Source organism: Lathamus discolor, chromosome Z (assembly GCF_037157495.1).
Source record: "Lathamus discolor isolate bLatDis1 chromosome Z, bLatDis1.hap1, whole genome shotgun sequence".
Taxonomy (NCBI): domain Eukaryota; kingdom Metazoa; phylum Chordata; class Aves; order Psittaciformes; family Psittacidae; genus Lathamus; species Lathamus discolor.
The window spans coordinates 35,439,877-35,455,974 of NC_088909.1; the positions used below are offsets into that span (position 1 = coordinate 35,439,877).

Consider the following 16,098-nt stretch of genomic DNA (forward strand, 5'->3'; position numbering starts at 1 on the left):
TTCTGTTATGTACTGCTCCCTGTGGAGGTTTTTGGGAGAAACCCCATTTATACAAAGATTAGATTATCCCTAGGCCTCCAGCTCAGGGAATCTGTTTCTTACTCAACCACTGCATGATTTGGGGCAAACTGCTCAATTTCTCCACCTGTAAATCACAAGCAGTAATGCTAAGTAAAATGTAATAATAATTAAAACATTAATTAAATTATATATTTAAAATAGAATTTATTATCATAGAATCCTAGAATGGATTGGGGTGGAAAGGACCTTAAAGCTCATCTAGTTCCAACCCCCTGCCTCAGGCAGGGATACCTTCCACTAGAGCAGGTTGCTCCAAGTCCCGTCCAACCTGACCTTGAGCACTGATAGGGATGGGGCAGCCACCAACTTCTTTGGGTAGCCTCTTCCATGAGGTCTCTCATGGACTTCCTGCAGCTGTGGAACTAGTCATGATGACAAATGAATGCACGCTGACATCAAAACTGGAATGAAGTAAGGCTTTGTCCATGATGCAGACATTCCCTTTGCATTAATATTCTCCTACATGCAATGAAAAAAAAGTCTGAATAAATAAAATCTATTCACACTTTCTCAACATACATTTCTCTGTGTGTACATGCTTATTTCCTTATAGCAATGATGTTCTGTACCAATAAAGCAGTGATTCCTAGATGACATGTTCTTGCTCTGCAGTGTAGTCAGTCTATCCTAGCTCTGAAAAAACAGGATAGCTTCTGAAACAGAAAATACAAACAAAACAGAGAGGGGGAAGGGAGGATGCACTGTGTGATCAGACAATAAATTACAAATACTTATTGCCTTCTCACCTTTCTTGTCCTCTGGGTGGTAACATAAATAAGTACTGATGGGGTGAGAGAGAGCTGTCCTGAAGAGTTCCTTATTATGAGACTAGAATAGTAAGTCAATTAAAATTGTTGCATATTAGCTTCCAAACGTCTTCTGGCAATGTGGCACTCTGGTCTGAGGGCCAGAAGTGCAACTTGGTCTGTGAGGTGGTAGAACAGCACCAGCAATGTTTGATTACCAGCAATGTTTGGTTATTCAGACACAGATTCTCAGTTGCAATGGTACTGGAAGAGAACTTGAAAAAAAGAGCATTTGTTGGAGTTCACTTTTCTTGTCTTTCCAAGTAGGTGAGCTAAATGCTTGGAGTTTTGATAAGTCACAGGCAGGAAGGCATGAGATACTATTCAGATGTCTTTCATAGCTCAACTAATCTCTGTATGTTATTTACTTCTATTTATTCTGCACCCAGTCCTGAGTGGGTTGATCTGCTCAGCACCATGACAGCAAACGTATACAAGTTTTGCCAGCCAGTTCAGCAGGACGAAAGTTATTGAAGTGAGGATTTCAGCTGAATGACTCTACAAGGTGCCCTAGCCAGTGCATAACAGTAAAAAATTCTGCACTTGAGGAGACATTTCAATAGCTCCAGAAGCATCACCCAGTGGGATCTCGTTAATGAGTATCCAAAGTGACATCTACTGGTACAGATCTGGATTAGCGTGAAACATAGAAACAAAGTTAGAGCAAGGCAGAACTGCAGAAAGAAGCTGACTAATGAGCCCCAGAAGGTATTAGTGGAGAAATCAGTAGCTGGAAACTGATCCTGCTGAGTTCTCCTAAATAATTGAACCTTTAACTATCATGGAGGAGATGAAAAAGATGTCAGCTTGCTTCTGAACTCCAATGTTTTGATAATGGTGCCTCCCTTTTCTAAATTTTAAAATGGCTGAAAGCTACAGAGCAGAAAGGAATCCACACAACTTGTCCCATTGGGGAAGTTCTGTTAGTTTAATGTTAAGAAATAAGACCTGGCACACACATACTTTCATTAGACCACCTAGAGAATTCTGTACATGTAGGTGTCTGGATTCACCAGATGTGTTGCATATCCTGGGACTTCCGAGAGAATATAAAGATGAAACTACAGAGGTTAGGTAGAAACAGATTCCCTAAAATCACTCTGAAGATGACTGTGGCTAAGATGGCTTTGGAGGTCTTTAGCAGGTACATTGATCCCTGTTTCATGCTGAAAAACACATCTGAGAAGGCACCGTTCTCTCTCTGAACTCTCAAGAGACACTGCTGAGCTTAGGCATACCCATGTAGCTTTGTTAACCTTTGGCTTTCTAGCTGTGCTTCCTTTTACTGGAGGGGACCAGTTTGTTCACCCTTTTACAAAAGACAGTCACTGCCTCACAGACAAGGGGACATTTTTTGGTACACAAAGCAGAAAATTAAATATGGCTGGAATTTTCAAAGGTTGCAAGTGTTAGAGAAGTGGGTGATTTAGTAAAACCTCAAAGCGCTGTAGTCCGGAAACAAGTTTGATGCTAAAGAACTGTCCTCTAAACTATCAAGAAAACTGTTATGGAAATTCAAGAATCCAGATGAAAGGCAACACAGGCCAGTCCAGTCGTCCTTGCATACAACTGGTTTGGGGAGCAAGTTCTGGCAGAAGGTCAGAAGTCTAGTCCAGGTCGAATCACTTTATACCCTTCAATGTCGCCAAATACCAGCATGATAATGACCTGTGGCAGTGGTGCTCTTCAAGCACCCTGCAAATGTCCTTTCCTTCTTCTAACTCTGATTGGGCTTAGAATCATAAAATCATAGAATGGTTTGGGTTGGAAAGGACCTTAAATCAACTACTTCCACCCCTCCTGACACAGGCAGGAACACCTTCCACTAGACCATGTTGCTCTAAGCCCCGTCCAAACTGGCTTTGAACACTGCCAGGGATGGTGCATTCACAACTTCCTTGGGCAACACATTCCAGTGCCTCACCACCCTCTCAGTAAAGAACTTCTTCCATACACCTAACCTAAATCTCCCCTGTTTAAGTTTAAACCCATTACCCCTTGTCCTACCGCTACAATCCCTGCATACTCGTAGGCCCCCTTCAGATCGTGGAAGGCTGCTACAAGATCTTCACACAGCCTTCTCTTCTCCAGGATGAACAGCTCCAATTTTCTCAGCCTGTCTTCATATGAGAGGTGTTTGAGTCCCCGGATCATATTCATTGCCCTCCTCCAGACTTGCTCCAACAATTACTCCAGGTTCCACTGTCCTCTATAACCAGTGAATCAAATGTGTGTGGAGTACAGTAAACACCACAAGACAGTGTCCTTGCAGCGTTCTTCACCCAGAACAGACTACGATTTCATTGCTACAAAGAATGTATTTTTCTCTGTGTCATCATCACTGATACCATGACTGCTCCCACCTACTCCAGAGCCCACTTCTTGGAAGGCACAATATAATATCCATCTTGCAAAGCATCACACCAGGAAGGTCACAGCCAGGCCTAATGCTTTCTCATAGCCAGAAGGCCTGTGACCCAGTTGTAAACACTCCTTAGTCTACAGCACAAATTGTTTCTTCGCTGAAATAAACAAAGAAAGGATTTAAGGATTTTTTTCTTTCCTTTATTTTTTTTTTAATCCTGGATTTCCAAAAGACACTGTGGAAGCAGAAGAGTCATGTTAATTGACACCTCTCCATCTGTGCAATGCATACATTTTAATCCCTGAAAATCAATTTTAAGGTCCACACACTGAACAGTAGCCACAGGTCCATTATATTGCAAGTGCTAAATAAAAATTCACATCACTGGTTTACTATCAATGATTAAAAAGGGAAGAGAACAGACAGAATATTTCTGCTCACTGAGATATGAAACCTGTCATTTGAATTACAGAACATGATTTGTTGCTGAGGAAAATCTTTTGTTTTGACATGCAAAGAATACAAATACAATTTTTGCACTTTTTTCAGTTGCTGATAAGTCTCCAGCAAAAAATGTACTACATATATTTCTTCCTCACAAGGAAGGCTGCATGTTCAAAATTACATTTTCAGGCAGTGAAAATTTATTCCTTTGTACAGGAGTTTTTAAAGCCCTTGGTAATAGCTGCATCTGAAGTTAGACACGAATGAAACATCCCATAGATGCAGGAACACCAAAGAGTTTTGCTAACAGTTTGAAGCTGGTTTTGCATCAACAAAGTTTTACCGAAGTTAAGTTTGCACTCCTGAGCTTGGAGCTTAGTTTCAAAGGTCTGATATTGCTGTGGAACAGGGTCATTTCACATTCTGGTATTTTTCCTGCCCTAGGACAGGATTTTCACAGCTAGGCACCAATTTTATATAAAAATATGCAAATGATATATGAACAGTAAATAATTAATTCATGTTGCATGGTGATTATCTCACATAAGGATCTAGGACTACAGCTATAAATCCTGATTGCTTTCTTGTCTGAATGGTTTAGTGCCAAAAGTGAGTTCAGCCATCATCAGATTTAAAAAAGAAAAAAAAAAAAAAAAAAAAAGGAAAGAAAAAAGAAAACAGTTTACCACTGGGAAAAGCAACGGTTTAACTTAGGACATCTCCCAGTGCCAGCAACCCAAATGCTCTCACTTTTCTAGAAGTAAATTCCAGTAACACCTACCTTAAACAGTGGAAGACCTGGAAATTACATGTCTTAAATGCCTATAAAGAACGAATAGCTTTCATAGTTTTCCTGCAGAATTCCAGATGCTTCAGAGACTCTTACTGCCCAACCATATTTGAAAGCTTTTAAAGACCCCATAAGAAAAACAGGAAAAAATAATGGCACACATCCAGAGGCAGAAGAACTCACACTTTAAGAGAACAAGGACTGCACATTCTCCCACAGTGAGAGATACGCTGCATGAAGAAACAAACATCAAACACCAGACTTCATCATTTCCTTATTGCCAACAAAGGGAGAAGGAAGTCCTGAGCATCTCTTACTGTGCCATGCAGGCTCACTGATGCAACAAAATGTTCACATTTTTCTGCCCCCAAGGCTTCAGTCACATAATGACCCTTCTGCTTTTGTACTTTGTCAACAGGAGAAAATCAACAAAACCCTTTGTACCCCACCAAGACAAATACCCCAAGAAACCATGCTTAGGATGAGCTCATCAGCTATGTTCAGTGAAAGCATTTCAAGAATAGCAACAAAGAATTAATCTCTCAAATGAGGGAATTCATTATGTTACCATCAGAATTTGGATACTGCATAATAAATGAGCTTCAGAACAACATTTTAAGGCATGGCAGAGGTGAAATACTGAATATCTGCTTATTAAGGAAACAGTTGAATGGGAAAGCTGAAGTGCCTGGAAGCATAAATGTATGACCATACAATTAAGCACTGTGCCATAATCTTTACACAGCACACAACAGTGTCAGCTGCAATTGTAGAGACAACCATAATTCTTCCAGCACTTGAATTTTCCATTTGAAACCTTTCCATACTTCTCATTCAGATTTCATGCTCAACTCGGAGGGCAGGAATCCTTATTAGTAGAACTAAACTTTTGCTTTATTCCTCACAGCACATAAGGCTGGTCAAAGACATAATGGGCCAGAGACACTTTCCCCTATTACTTTGAGAACTGAGTATACAGCACCTACTGAAGCAGTTCATGCTCCATCTCAAGTATGGCCTAAATCCAAACCTGAATTCTGTCTTGAAGCCAAGTCTTTTGGACAGAGCACCGTGCTAATATCTTTTTTGGTTGAAACCCATCTTTGTGAAGATAGCCTTGAGCTCTTGCTACTTTTCAGCCTAGGCTCAGCAATGCTGACTCTCTAAAGCATGTGTAAGATTTGCAAGAAGCCAAACTACAGGCATTCTTTCACTAGCAGCCAAGGTGGGTAGAGTGTTAATTACAGAACATGTACTAGGGTTCTTTTAGGCCTTGGGTCTGTCACAGTGATGGAAATAATTAATCATGTAAATAAGTAATTATGGATCATTACATGAATGAAGCAGTTACCTTTTGCTGCTGAGGTGTGCAGGTACATGACACAAACAAGGTCATCTATTTATAGAAGGCAGTATTTCCCCTAAGAGCACTGGAGACTGCACTGATGGTTGCTCTAGATGTCGAGCTGATGGTATTAGCAAGGTAACAGATATCAGCTATCCACAGCCTCATCACCGGGATGGTGAGACCTGGCCTACCAGGCAGAGGGGCACTGAAGGATTCTTGGCAGGAGTGTTGAGATCCCCAGCCCAGATCAGCTCAGAAAACAAGCTGCATATATGCATCTGGAGGTAGAAGGAAGCTGGAGTACATCCCAGTTATGTTCTTTACATACTTTCAGTCCATTTTCAGTACCAGATGCTGGACTTTATTATTGGGTAGGAGGTGGTCCAGATATTTCAAAGTGTCATGTCTGAATGTCATCCTTAAAAATTCATTTACAAATGAAAATGCTGCCTACTTTTAAAAGGGGGAAAAAAGAAAAAAATGATTGCTATATAATTCATAGAATCACAGAATTAACTAGGTTGAAAAAGGCCTTTAAGATCACCACGTCCAACCATTGCTTCAGCATTGACAAGGCCACCACTAAACTATGGCACTAAAAGCCCATCTATACAGTGCATGAACACTTTCAGGGACTGTGATTCCACCACTGCCCTGGGCAGCCTGTTCCAATGCCTGACCACCCTTTTGGGGAAGAAATTGTCCCTAATACCCAGTCTAAACCTCCCTGGAACAGCTTGTAGCCATTTACTCTTGTCCTACCACTTGTTCCTTGGGAGAAAAGACCAGCCACTTCCTGGCTCCATCCTCTTTTCAGGAAGTTGTAGAGAGTGATAAGGTCCCTCCTGAGCCTTCTCTTCTCCAGACTAAACAACCCTAGTTAAATTCATTCTACCCTTTTCCAAAGGGTAGCCTTGCTGAGCTAGGGAAATACTTACCTCAATTTAACACACTGAATTTAAAACCTGAAGTTTCCACATGCTAACTATGTGCACACATACCAGACAGAATCTCTTTTTCAGTTTTCTCCTTCTCTGTATTTCTATTTTTACAGGAGTTGGTGGAGAAATTAAGGTAATCTTTAAATAGACAAGTAATGGAGGAAATAATCTAGCTGTTTTTTCTATTATTTCAAAATTTATTTCGCATTTCTAGCCACCAGTACTTGGAGACAATCTTGTGTATCTTCAAATCCACCTTTTTGTCAGGACAAAGTAATTGCCTTCTTTCACAGATCTCTAAAAATTAAAAACAAGAATTTAAAAATGTATAATCTTTAAAACCCAATACAGCTTCTTTCTGTGGCATTATCCATCTTTCCTAATTCTGCAGAAAGCAACTTCATCTTTCAAATGCATGCTACCTGGGATTATCCCCAAGAGAAAGAGAACCATGGGAAACTAAATGGTGTTTTGGCAATACAGGTGCACTCCCCAAAACAGGAATTCCTGTTGATTATCTCAAAGATCACCCACCACATCACTAGAAAAGCTTTCAATGCCTGTTCCAATCCAGAGATTTCAATGAGGTGAAATAACATTGCTCAAAGTACCCCGTTTATCACCTCTGCAGAGCCAACCAGTTGCCATATGGCTCAGGAGTCAATCCATTTTCAAGAGCCTTCACCACTCAGTACTTAGCCTGACTCATCAAAGTCAAGATAGCTGACAGTATCCCAGTGAAATCCCCATTGGCTGAATGTTTCATCCAACCTCAGGCTATGTGCATCTTACACATGAAGACGTGAATCACCTTGGATTTGTAACAGAGTGCATCCCAGATTTTTCAAATGCTTTTACTGCAGTTTGCCCAACAGAAAGAAAGCTTCATCTGCTTCTGGAAACCCTTCAGTGATCTACCAGAAGAGACAGTGACCAGTGAAAATAAGACATCAGACCATCTGCCTGCAACTCAGAAATTCATTATACTCTTTTTCACCCCTCGTATTTGATGCAGACCTTTGTTATTGCTTAGAAACTGTTCAACCTATAAACATACATTGAACATATACTGCACACATTGATATTTTTATATTAATATATTATTCTAGATACATAGTCATAAAATACATTATGAAACAACGAATTTTGATCAGGTAGGGTTTCTGTGTCTGCCTGGTAGCCAATACCCTCTTTCAAATGACCATATGAATACCTTTCTTTGGCAGTGTCATACTTAGATAATTCCATGTAAGTACCTTTTGTTTTTTTAGAAGTGTAATCCAGAATTTCTTGATTTGCTGAACAATTCTTGATTTCTTTTTACAAGATGCACTATGCCAGCACAGCAATTCATCCTTAACCTTTCTTTCCTCTTGAATCATAAAGATTGTGTCAGTTTGACCCAGTGCACAGTTTTGTTTGTGGACAGCCTCCCTCAGCCTTTTGATGAGACTTTGAGGCTTTCTCCCAGACATTTTCTTAGAGTACTGTAAGCTGTGCAGTGGTAGGCCTGCACAGGGAACATCTCTTATACTGACCAGGACTTCCTCATTCTGTCTACGGGTATTTCCTGTTGTTCTCTGTCATATGATGCAAGTCAACGCACAGGCATTCATCATCAGAAACCTTTCCTCCAACCATTACCCACATTTCTTTCCAAGTTATCTGAGCTCCACGACCTCTTCTTATAAAACTATATTATTATAAAAAGACAATTTTGACCCTGTCTTGAGGATGAGGCAGAAAAACTTCCTTCTCCCTCCACACACCAATCACCAGAAGCTAATGTATGGTAGCAATGGGTTCAGCCACCTTAAATCTAGCTAATTTCTCTAGTAAAGGTCTGTTTTCTACATTTCAATCTCTTTCTCAATCCTCACATTTTTTCATTTCCTTCTCACACTAAATTGTGTCATTACAAGAACATCATCAACTCAAGCAGAAGAGAGTGCTTGCCAATGGTTAAGTCCCTCAGATAAGCAAAACTTTTCTTTCGGATTAATCAATTCCCTGTGTGTAGTGGAAGCCTAGATATGAAAACTAGAGCAGATTTGTCACCTGTCAATACAAAGAAAGCCTTGCAAGCAATACAAAAGATACTTGGACTGTATCTCTCAGAAACACACTGAATTATGACCCTTCTTATACACCAGAAATGTAAGCTTGGAAAGCATCCTCAAAAGGACAGAGAAGCTTCTAATGTTTAAAATAATGTGAGCATTTCATAGATTATGAAAAAATAATAATAATTTTTCTCCTCTCATCATCAACTATTTCAACTTTACAGGGTTTTTCTGTATGGGAGGTGTGTTTAAACCCCCATACAGAAGGGACAGAGTTAGAGGGACAGTGCATAAGACTAGAAAGTTCAGTATGACAAAGAAATTACCTGGCTCTATGGAGGTACTCAGGGAACTGGTCTCAAATCAGCTGTAAAGCTGAAACCTGTAGTTCTCCACTGAGCATTATGAGATGCCCAGTGTGTGCTGAAAGCCAGATCCCTTACCTTGTCTCGAATCCCTTGTCTCATAACTTCTCTTTCAGCCTCCATCTTGGCATATTTGGCTTTTCTCTCTTCCTCTTGTTGCCTGAGAGCTTCCTGTCGTTCCTCTTCTTTCTTGGCAGCATCCGGGTCTTTCTCCTCATCCCCACCCAGCATCTTCCCCATGTCTTTGGTAGCCCCTAGAGAAAGCACAAGACAAAGTCAGCCCTGTAAGCATGTGGGAAAACCACCATGATTCCAGCTCTTTACTTCCCCACATCCAGGACCTCCTTCTGCTGGAAAAGCTTCTCCTTCCACTGTGGGGGAGGTACACTCCACATGGAAGCAGGGGATAGCTAGTGCACCCAGTCTGACCAGGTGGGTTACCTGCCACTGGTGTGAGAAGCAGGACTGCAAGAGAAAGACACTGTGTCTGTAGACTTGCATGAAAGAAACATAATCAGTTTGCAGTCCAGAAATGGGTAAGCTGCCATCCGCATGATGTTTTCACTCCATCAGCTCAGCCATAGAATCTTAGAATGGTTAGGGATGGAAAGGACCTTAAGATCATCTAGTTACAACCCCTCTGCCATGGGCAGGAACACCTTACACTAAAACATAAGACCCAAGGCTCCTTCCAACCTGGCCTTGAATACTGCCAGGGATAGAACATTTACCACTTTTTTGCACAACCTGTAAGGATGCCTCACTACCCTCACAGTAAAGACTTCTTCCTTGTGTCTAACCTAAAGTCAAGTGGCTGAAGATTGATTTTGGAGGATCTTTAATGTAACAGACAGCTGACACATCCAGAAAGGAGTAACACCTTGGTTAGGAAAGGAATTTGAAATCTCAGTTACAGGGATGAGTAATCACAGTCTTAATTGCTGCCAGAAATTACACATCCCACAAGACGTAAGAGCACACAGTATTAGCAGACATTCGCAGCTGCTGATGATTTCGAGGTTCCTATCACAGACCAGAAAGAAACAGCATTTCTGCATGTCTTTTATTTACACTTGGACACCACTGCCTCTAATGCTTACTGTGCAGGTAGAATACTGGCTCTGCCTTGTGCTCTTTCTACCCCTGCATACGCATTGGTCTCAAATTTTCAGCCCCTATGTGCTTCTGAGCCAGCTCTTTGTTATTGTGCAAAGCCGTTGCACATCCATGCAAATGCACCTGTCCCCAGATGGCTGCATAAATCCAGCTACCCTGTATTTCGGAGGCATTTTTGTTGGCAAATGACTGGCAAAAGTCCAGCTGGAGACGAAAGATGGTGCTGGAGAAAAGGGAAGGGCATTTACTGTCATACTTCATCATTAGGGCACCAGAAGGCTACAGCAGGACCAGGCTTGGTTACAGGATGAAGTGAAGATGCATATCCTTTGGGAGGCATTTTAGACTTGCTCTGGAGTAGGTACACACCATGCATCATTTACTAAAAAAGGTACCTTCACCCTGAAAGAACACTGTAGGTGGCTGGTTGTATATTTAACATCTCTTACCTTGCATAAGACAAAGTTATTGGGCCTTTTCAAAGGCTTAGTCTGGAAGGAGATACTGTCAAAGTCCTTTCAAATCATTGCTAGTTGGCACCACTGGAGGTTAAATAAAATGAAGAAGTTTTCACAACCCCTTATCCCTCCCTTATAAATTACCTTTTCATTGTCCCAGCAGTGCCAGAGGACTGCTCTTGCTCTTGCATTCCACATCAGTTCTTGGGAAAAACATCTGCAACAGGACGATCCTCCTGAATTGCTCCAGAGATGACAGTTACCAAGTTAACTACTGTCTCTAAAAACCACCAAGGAATTCCTTGGGAGGTGAACAGATACTATGACTTTACCCTTCCACATTTCTTTTCCAGATCACATGTGGTGAGACACAAGCAGATGTTGCCCAGAGAAGCTGTGGCTGCCCCATCCCTGGTGGTGCTCAAGGCCAGGTTGAACGGGGCTTGGAGCAACCTGATATAGTGGAAGATATCCTTGCCCGCTGCAGGGGGCTGGAACTGGATGAACTTTAAGGTCCCTTCCAACACAAACCACTCTGTGATTCTATGTTTTTCCAGACCCCTAAATTGAAAGCTGCCCTGAACCAAAAGCAACACTACAAACCCCAAAAAAGTGACAGAGAAATGGCCCCTTTACATCTCCCATACAGAAACATGGAGAAACTGGTCATTTTAGACATGACAAGATCTGGTTGTATAGACTTCTTTTTTTTTTTTTTTTTTTTCCAGGTGGTAAATAATAACAATAAAGATGACTATCTTCATTCAGCTAGCTAACCACAAACGTTTTGACACTTCCATTCTATTGGGAAAACTGGATAAATAAATGGAGACACCCACGAATCACAAATGATCTCCAACTGGAATATTCATGGTCCATACCCACTGTCACCCTTCCAACCCAAAGCATTCTATGATTCTACAAATCAGATCTTGTCCAAGCATTTTTGTCCAAATCCCTTTGATTTTATGGAGATGCTTTCAAACTCTTCCACCTGGCTTCTGTGACATAAACTTCGTCATCATCACAACCAAATTTACACAAGTAGGTGAGATTCTTTTAAACAAAATGCAAACTAAACCTCTGTTCGCCTGCTCTTAAAACATTGCACTCTATTATTAGTCTTCCTTCAGTAGTCAGTACATCTGCTGATTACACCTGAATGAGCTATACTGGCTGAGAAAGCAGTTTTCACCACAAAGATGAAATTCAGTTCCCAACAGGGATGACACAAGCGGTGTGAGTGTAGCTTCTCCCAGGCATTAAATATAGACAAGAAATATCAGGCTCCCAAACTTATTATGTTTGGACAGCAATCCTGTTTTGATGTGCTTCCTTCACCCTTATAGAAGAAAGAGGTGTTTCCAGTGTATCAGTAACCTCCTCTGCAGCTAAGACGAGGTGATAAATGATCACTAAACAGCATTTTATGAAGAAGCTAGTTCAGCCTAAAATAAAATGGAAAGTAAGGAGAATGCATTCTGCAGCCAGATCTAAGCTACTGATATCTAAAAGTTGTTTGAATTCTTTTCAGTACTAGTGCAACTCACTTCCATTCCACAATGTCTTGCAAAATCAACTGATTCATCCATGAGTTTTTCTGACTCCCCAAAATTAAACAGCGCCAAACTTAATACTGCCATAAGGATGACAATGGGGATAGAGAATCTCCCATACGAGACTCCAGAGTGATCTGAGACCCCTCCCTAGAGCACTGCATCCAGCTCTGGAGTCTTCAGTACAGAAAAGGCATGGACCTGTTGGAGAGGGTCCAGAGAAGAGACACAAAAATGATCAGAGAGATGGAGCACCTCTGCTATGAGGAAAGGCAGAGAGGGTTGCTCAGACTGGAGAAGACTCCAGGTAGGCCTTCTTGTGGCCTTTCAGTTTTAAAAGGGGTCTGTAAGAAAAATGGGGAAAGACTTTTTAGCAGTGCCTGTTGCTTTAGAATGAGGGGTGAAGGTTTTAAACTAAAAGAGTGAGATTCAGGGTCAATGTGAGGAAAAATTTCTTTACAATGAAGGTGGTAAAACACTGGCATGGGTTGCCCAGAGAGATGGTGGATGCACCATCCCTGGAGACATTCAAGGCCAGTCTGGATGGGGTTCTGGGCAACCTGATCTAGTTGAAGATGTCTCTGCGCAGGGGGGGTTGAACTAGATGACCTTTGAACGTCCCTTATGGGGACTTACGTATATTGTGATCTTTTCAAACAACTCCTTTCTTCAGTCTTTCCATCTGTAAAACAGCCCTGAATCTAGATGCCAGTCTCTCTTGAAGACTTTTTGTTCTGCAGAGGTGCATAATCTAAGGCAGTTCTGATTTCTTACTTTTTTTGAGTCAGCTTTCATCAGACAACGCTTGTCTCAGTGCTGAGTTTGGCAAAATCCAACGGAAAGTTATCAGAGTTGACAAGAGCAAAAGATGCCCATGCTGAGAGGGTAGGAACTAGATGATCTTAAGGTATTTTCTAACCCTAATTATTCTATGATTCTATGTTACAAAAAATGTGATCCAAAATACCTCTATTCAGACTGGGGCTAGTTCAAGAATCCTTAATTGCACGGACAAAAATTTTTTCTGGTCAAGGATGAGACCAAAACAACTTACCCACAGAGAACCAGTTCATACTGTCAACTGGTCAGAATAAAGCCTTTGAATATTCCATACCACTTGGGCAGCCTGGTCTTTCTGTTCCATTGACAAAAAGGAGAAGACAGAGAGTGATCTGGCCATAGGGCACCAGGCCATCATGTTTTGAAACAAAAATCTTTCTCAATTCAATACAATAAGTCAATAGCCTAAGTTGTCTGTGTTCACAGGAACCTGATGCTCTTTGTGAATAGAAAATGTAGCCCTACGCCTGTTCTTCATTCATTTACAACTGGAACAAACAATGATTTTAGGAATATTTTGGAAACCAAAGAGTACAGCTCCATGCTTGCTATAGAAAGCAATTTTACAGCAAATATTTGCACAGTTCTTCAGCAATAAGAATGAAGCCGCCTCTGCTATCTGCCTCCTACTACTTCAACTGGGAAAAAAATGTGTAGGGCCTTTTCCTTCTGCAGTTTTATTAGAAAATAGATTACTATTTTTCATCAAAAAAGCAAAAGCCACTTTACTGCAGCTGAAAAAAGACCCCTGACTTCCTCCTGTTAAAGTTTTAAGCATTTACTAAAAATGTAACAGCCCTTCAGGAGGCTATGCATGATAATTCAAAGTGATAATTGCATGAACAAAATACAATGTTCATACATTAGTACTGAACAGCTCCAAAGGAATCATAACAATTTATTAATTAACTATAACTAATACACCTACTGAAATGCATTAGTGATTCATCTTTCATAAACAAAGAGCTGATGCCAAGTTCACTTGAGGAGCTCACTTGAGAGATCATAATATCTTTGAAATGCTGTTTCTCTGGTCTTTTTGGTACAGTGGGGATCTCTGATAAGGATCATTAACATTGTATTAAATGAAGAAATTCTTAATGAAATTCAAAGCTCAAAGAACTTAATGGAACTCTACTGCCGTTTACTTTTCCAGATCCACTCAACACAAGTGTCTTACACTGTGGAGAAGGGGAGTGTTTATATGCATTTCTGCTCCCTGGGCCAAGCTATGGTTTTAGGATTATTTCCAAGTCAGTGAGATGCCTATCTATTTCAGCATTAAGTTTTCTGATACATCAGAAAAATGTTATTTGAAGGATCCCAGTGAAGTCCATCTGAACACATCAAGTGGTAAGCCATGGATCATGGGGATTGTGCAAATTACGTAGTCGCAGAACACAAATGGGCATGAGGAAGGAGCAGAAAAGGAGCACTCAAAGCCTCAGTTTACATTGTTTATAAATTAACGATATTGAAAAAAGCTGCACAGGAAGGTATGGATTTTTTTTTTTTTATGATGTTCGCTTTCCTCACACAAATTGGTTAGATTATCTTCCAAACAAATGAGAATGCAAGACTAGTCTGGTCTATCCCTTGCTGCAAGGATTAGCCTTATGCTGTTCCTGCCAGCCCTTGGTCTCACCTTCTATCAAAGTATTGCAGAGTTGAAGGCAAAACAGTAAATAAGGCTGTGATCAACAGCTAGCTGGCCACTGTAGTGCTCATTACACTGCAATACAGGCTTCGTCTGCTTTTGGTCTTTTCATTTTTCCTCCATCTCCATTTTCCAGGTTGTTGGTCAGCTTACTATTTTCTCAGCATCAGTATTCCTCAACCTACTGGAATTCACTGAATTGGTCCTTTCTGTTCAGTGAGTGCTCATGCTGGGATTTACAATATTCCCAGAAGGAAACACAAAGGTCTGAGGATACCCAGCACCTAGAACAATGGCTTCACCGAGACTTGTCCCATGTGACAAACATGGCACTAGAACAAACATACAGAGGTAATAGTGAGAAGTTATTCACAGAATCGGAAATGTGACAAGACACTAGATGATTATTTCAGTGATCAAGACATGAGGGTGATCATCAGAATGGTAACTGTTGCTCAGCTTTCCTTATTTCACATCCTGGTCTGTGTTCATGGTATAACATGAAAAAACTTTCAGGCCTTGTCATTCCCAGCTCTTTCTTCAGAAAAGTGTTCTGAACAACAAGCATTTGCTTCACTGTCCATGGTTAGATAGATAATCCTTTCTTTTACTATCCCCGGGGTCCTTTGCTTCAGCCACCCCCCCCCTCCCCAGACTCAGGTTTATCTGTCTCTGGTATTTTACTTCAGTCTCTCTCCTTCTGGAACCAGCCAGACAAACTGCATTTTCAGAGATCTTCTTGTTGGGAAACAGGCTGGCAAGTTGAGCAAACTCTGTGTAAAGGTACTTGAAATATCTAAGGCTATTTGGAGGTATTTGGAACTCCAGCTTTTTGGAGACAAATGCCTCTTCTCATCACTACAGTAGTGTTTCATTTCCTTACACACCCCAATGCAGACTTTAAAGGCTAATGTTGAAGAGCCTTTTTAAACTTGGTATAAACCCAAGTGGAATCAAATAGAGCTTTCAAGGAATGATTTTTTCTGAGGTAGCAATAGGTTCTAACATGTGCAAGAGCAATGTTTCACTCTGCAGATAGGTATTGAAGCCTAAAACTGAATGAGGTAGCCATGTTAACAGAATGTAATGATTTTCCTATTTCACAAGCTGTTGGGGAGTCTTCTTTGGCAGATGAAAGTATTTTTTTTAGAGCAAGACTCTGCCAGCCTGATGGCATAATTTATAAACTAATAATTTATAATTTATAAATGGCATAATTTATAAACTAAAATGTTTGTCTCTGCTTTTGACTCTGCGAAGTCCCATCC

General features: G+C 40.8%; 1 protein-coding gene across 1 annotated transcript in view; it reads right to left on the bottom strand.

The window, feature by feature from the left end:
* Window positions 1–16,098, bottom strand: part of LOC136005647 (complexin-1) — a 106,288-nt gene that overhangs the window by 29,416 nt on the left and 60,774 nt on the right. Inside the window, exon 3 of the mRNA XM_065663296.1 lies at window positions 9,282–9,457. Within this exon, the coding sequence (XP_065519368.1) occupies window positions 9,282–9,457 (176 nt within the window). The remainder of the gene's footprint in view (window positions 1–9,281; window positions 9,458–16,098) is intronic.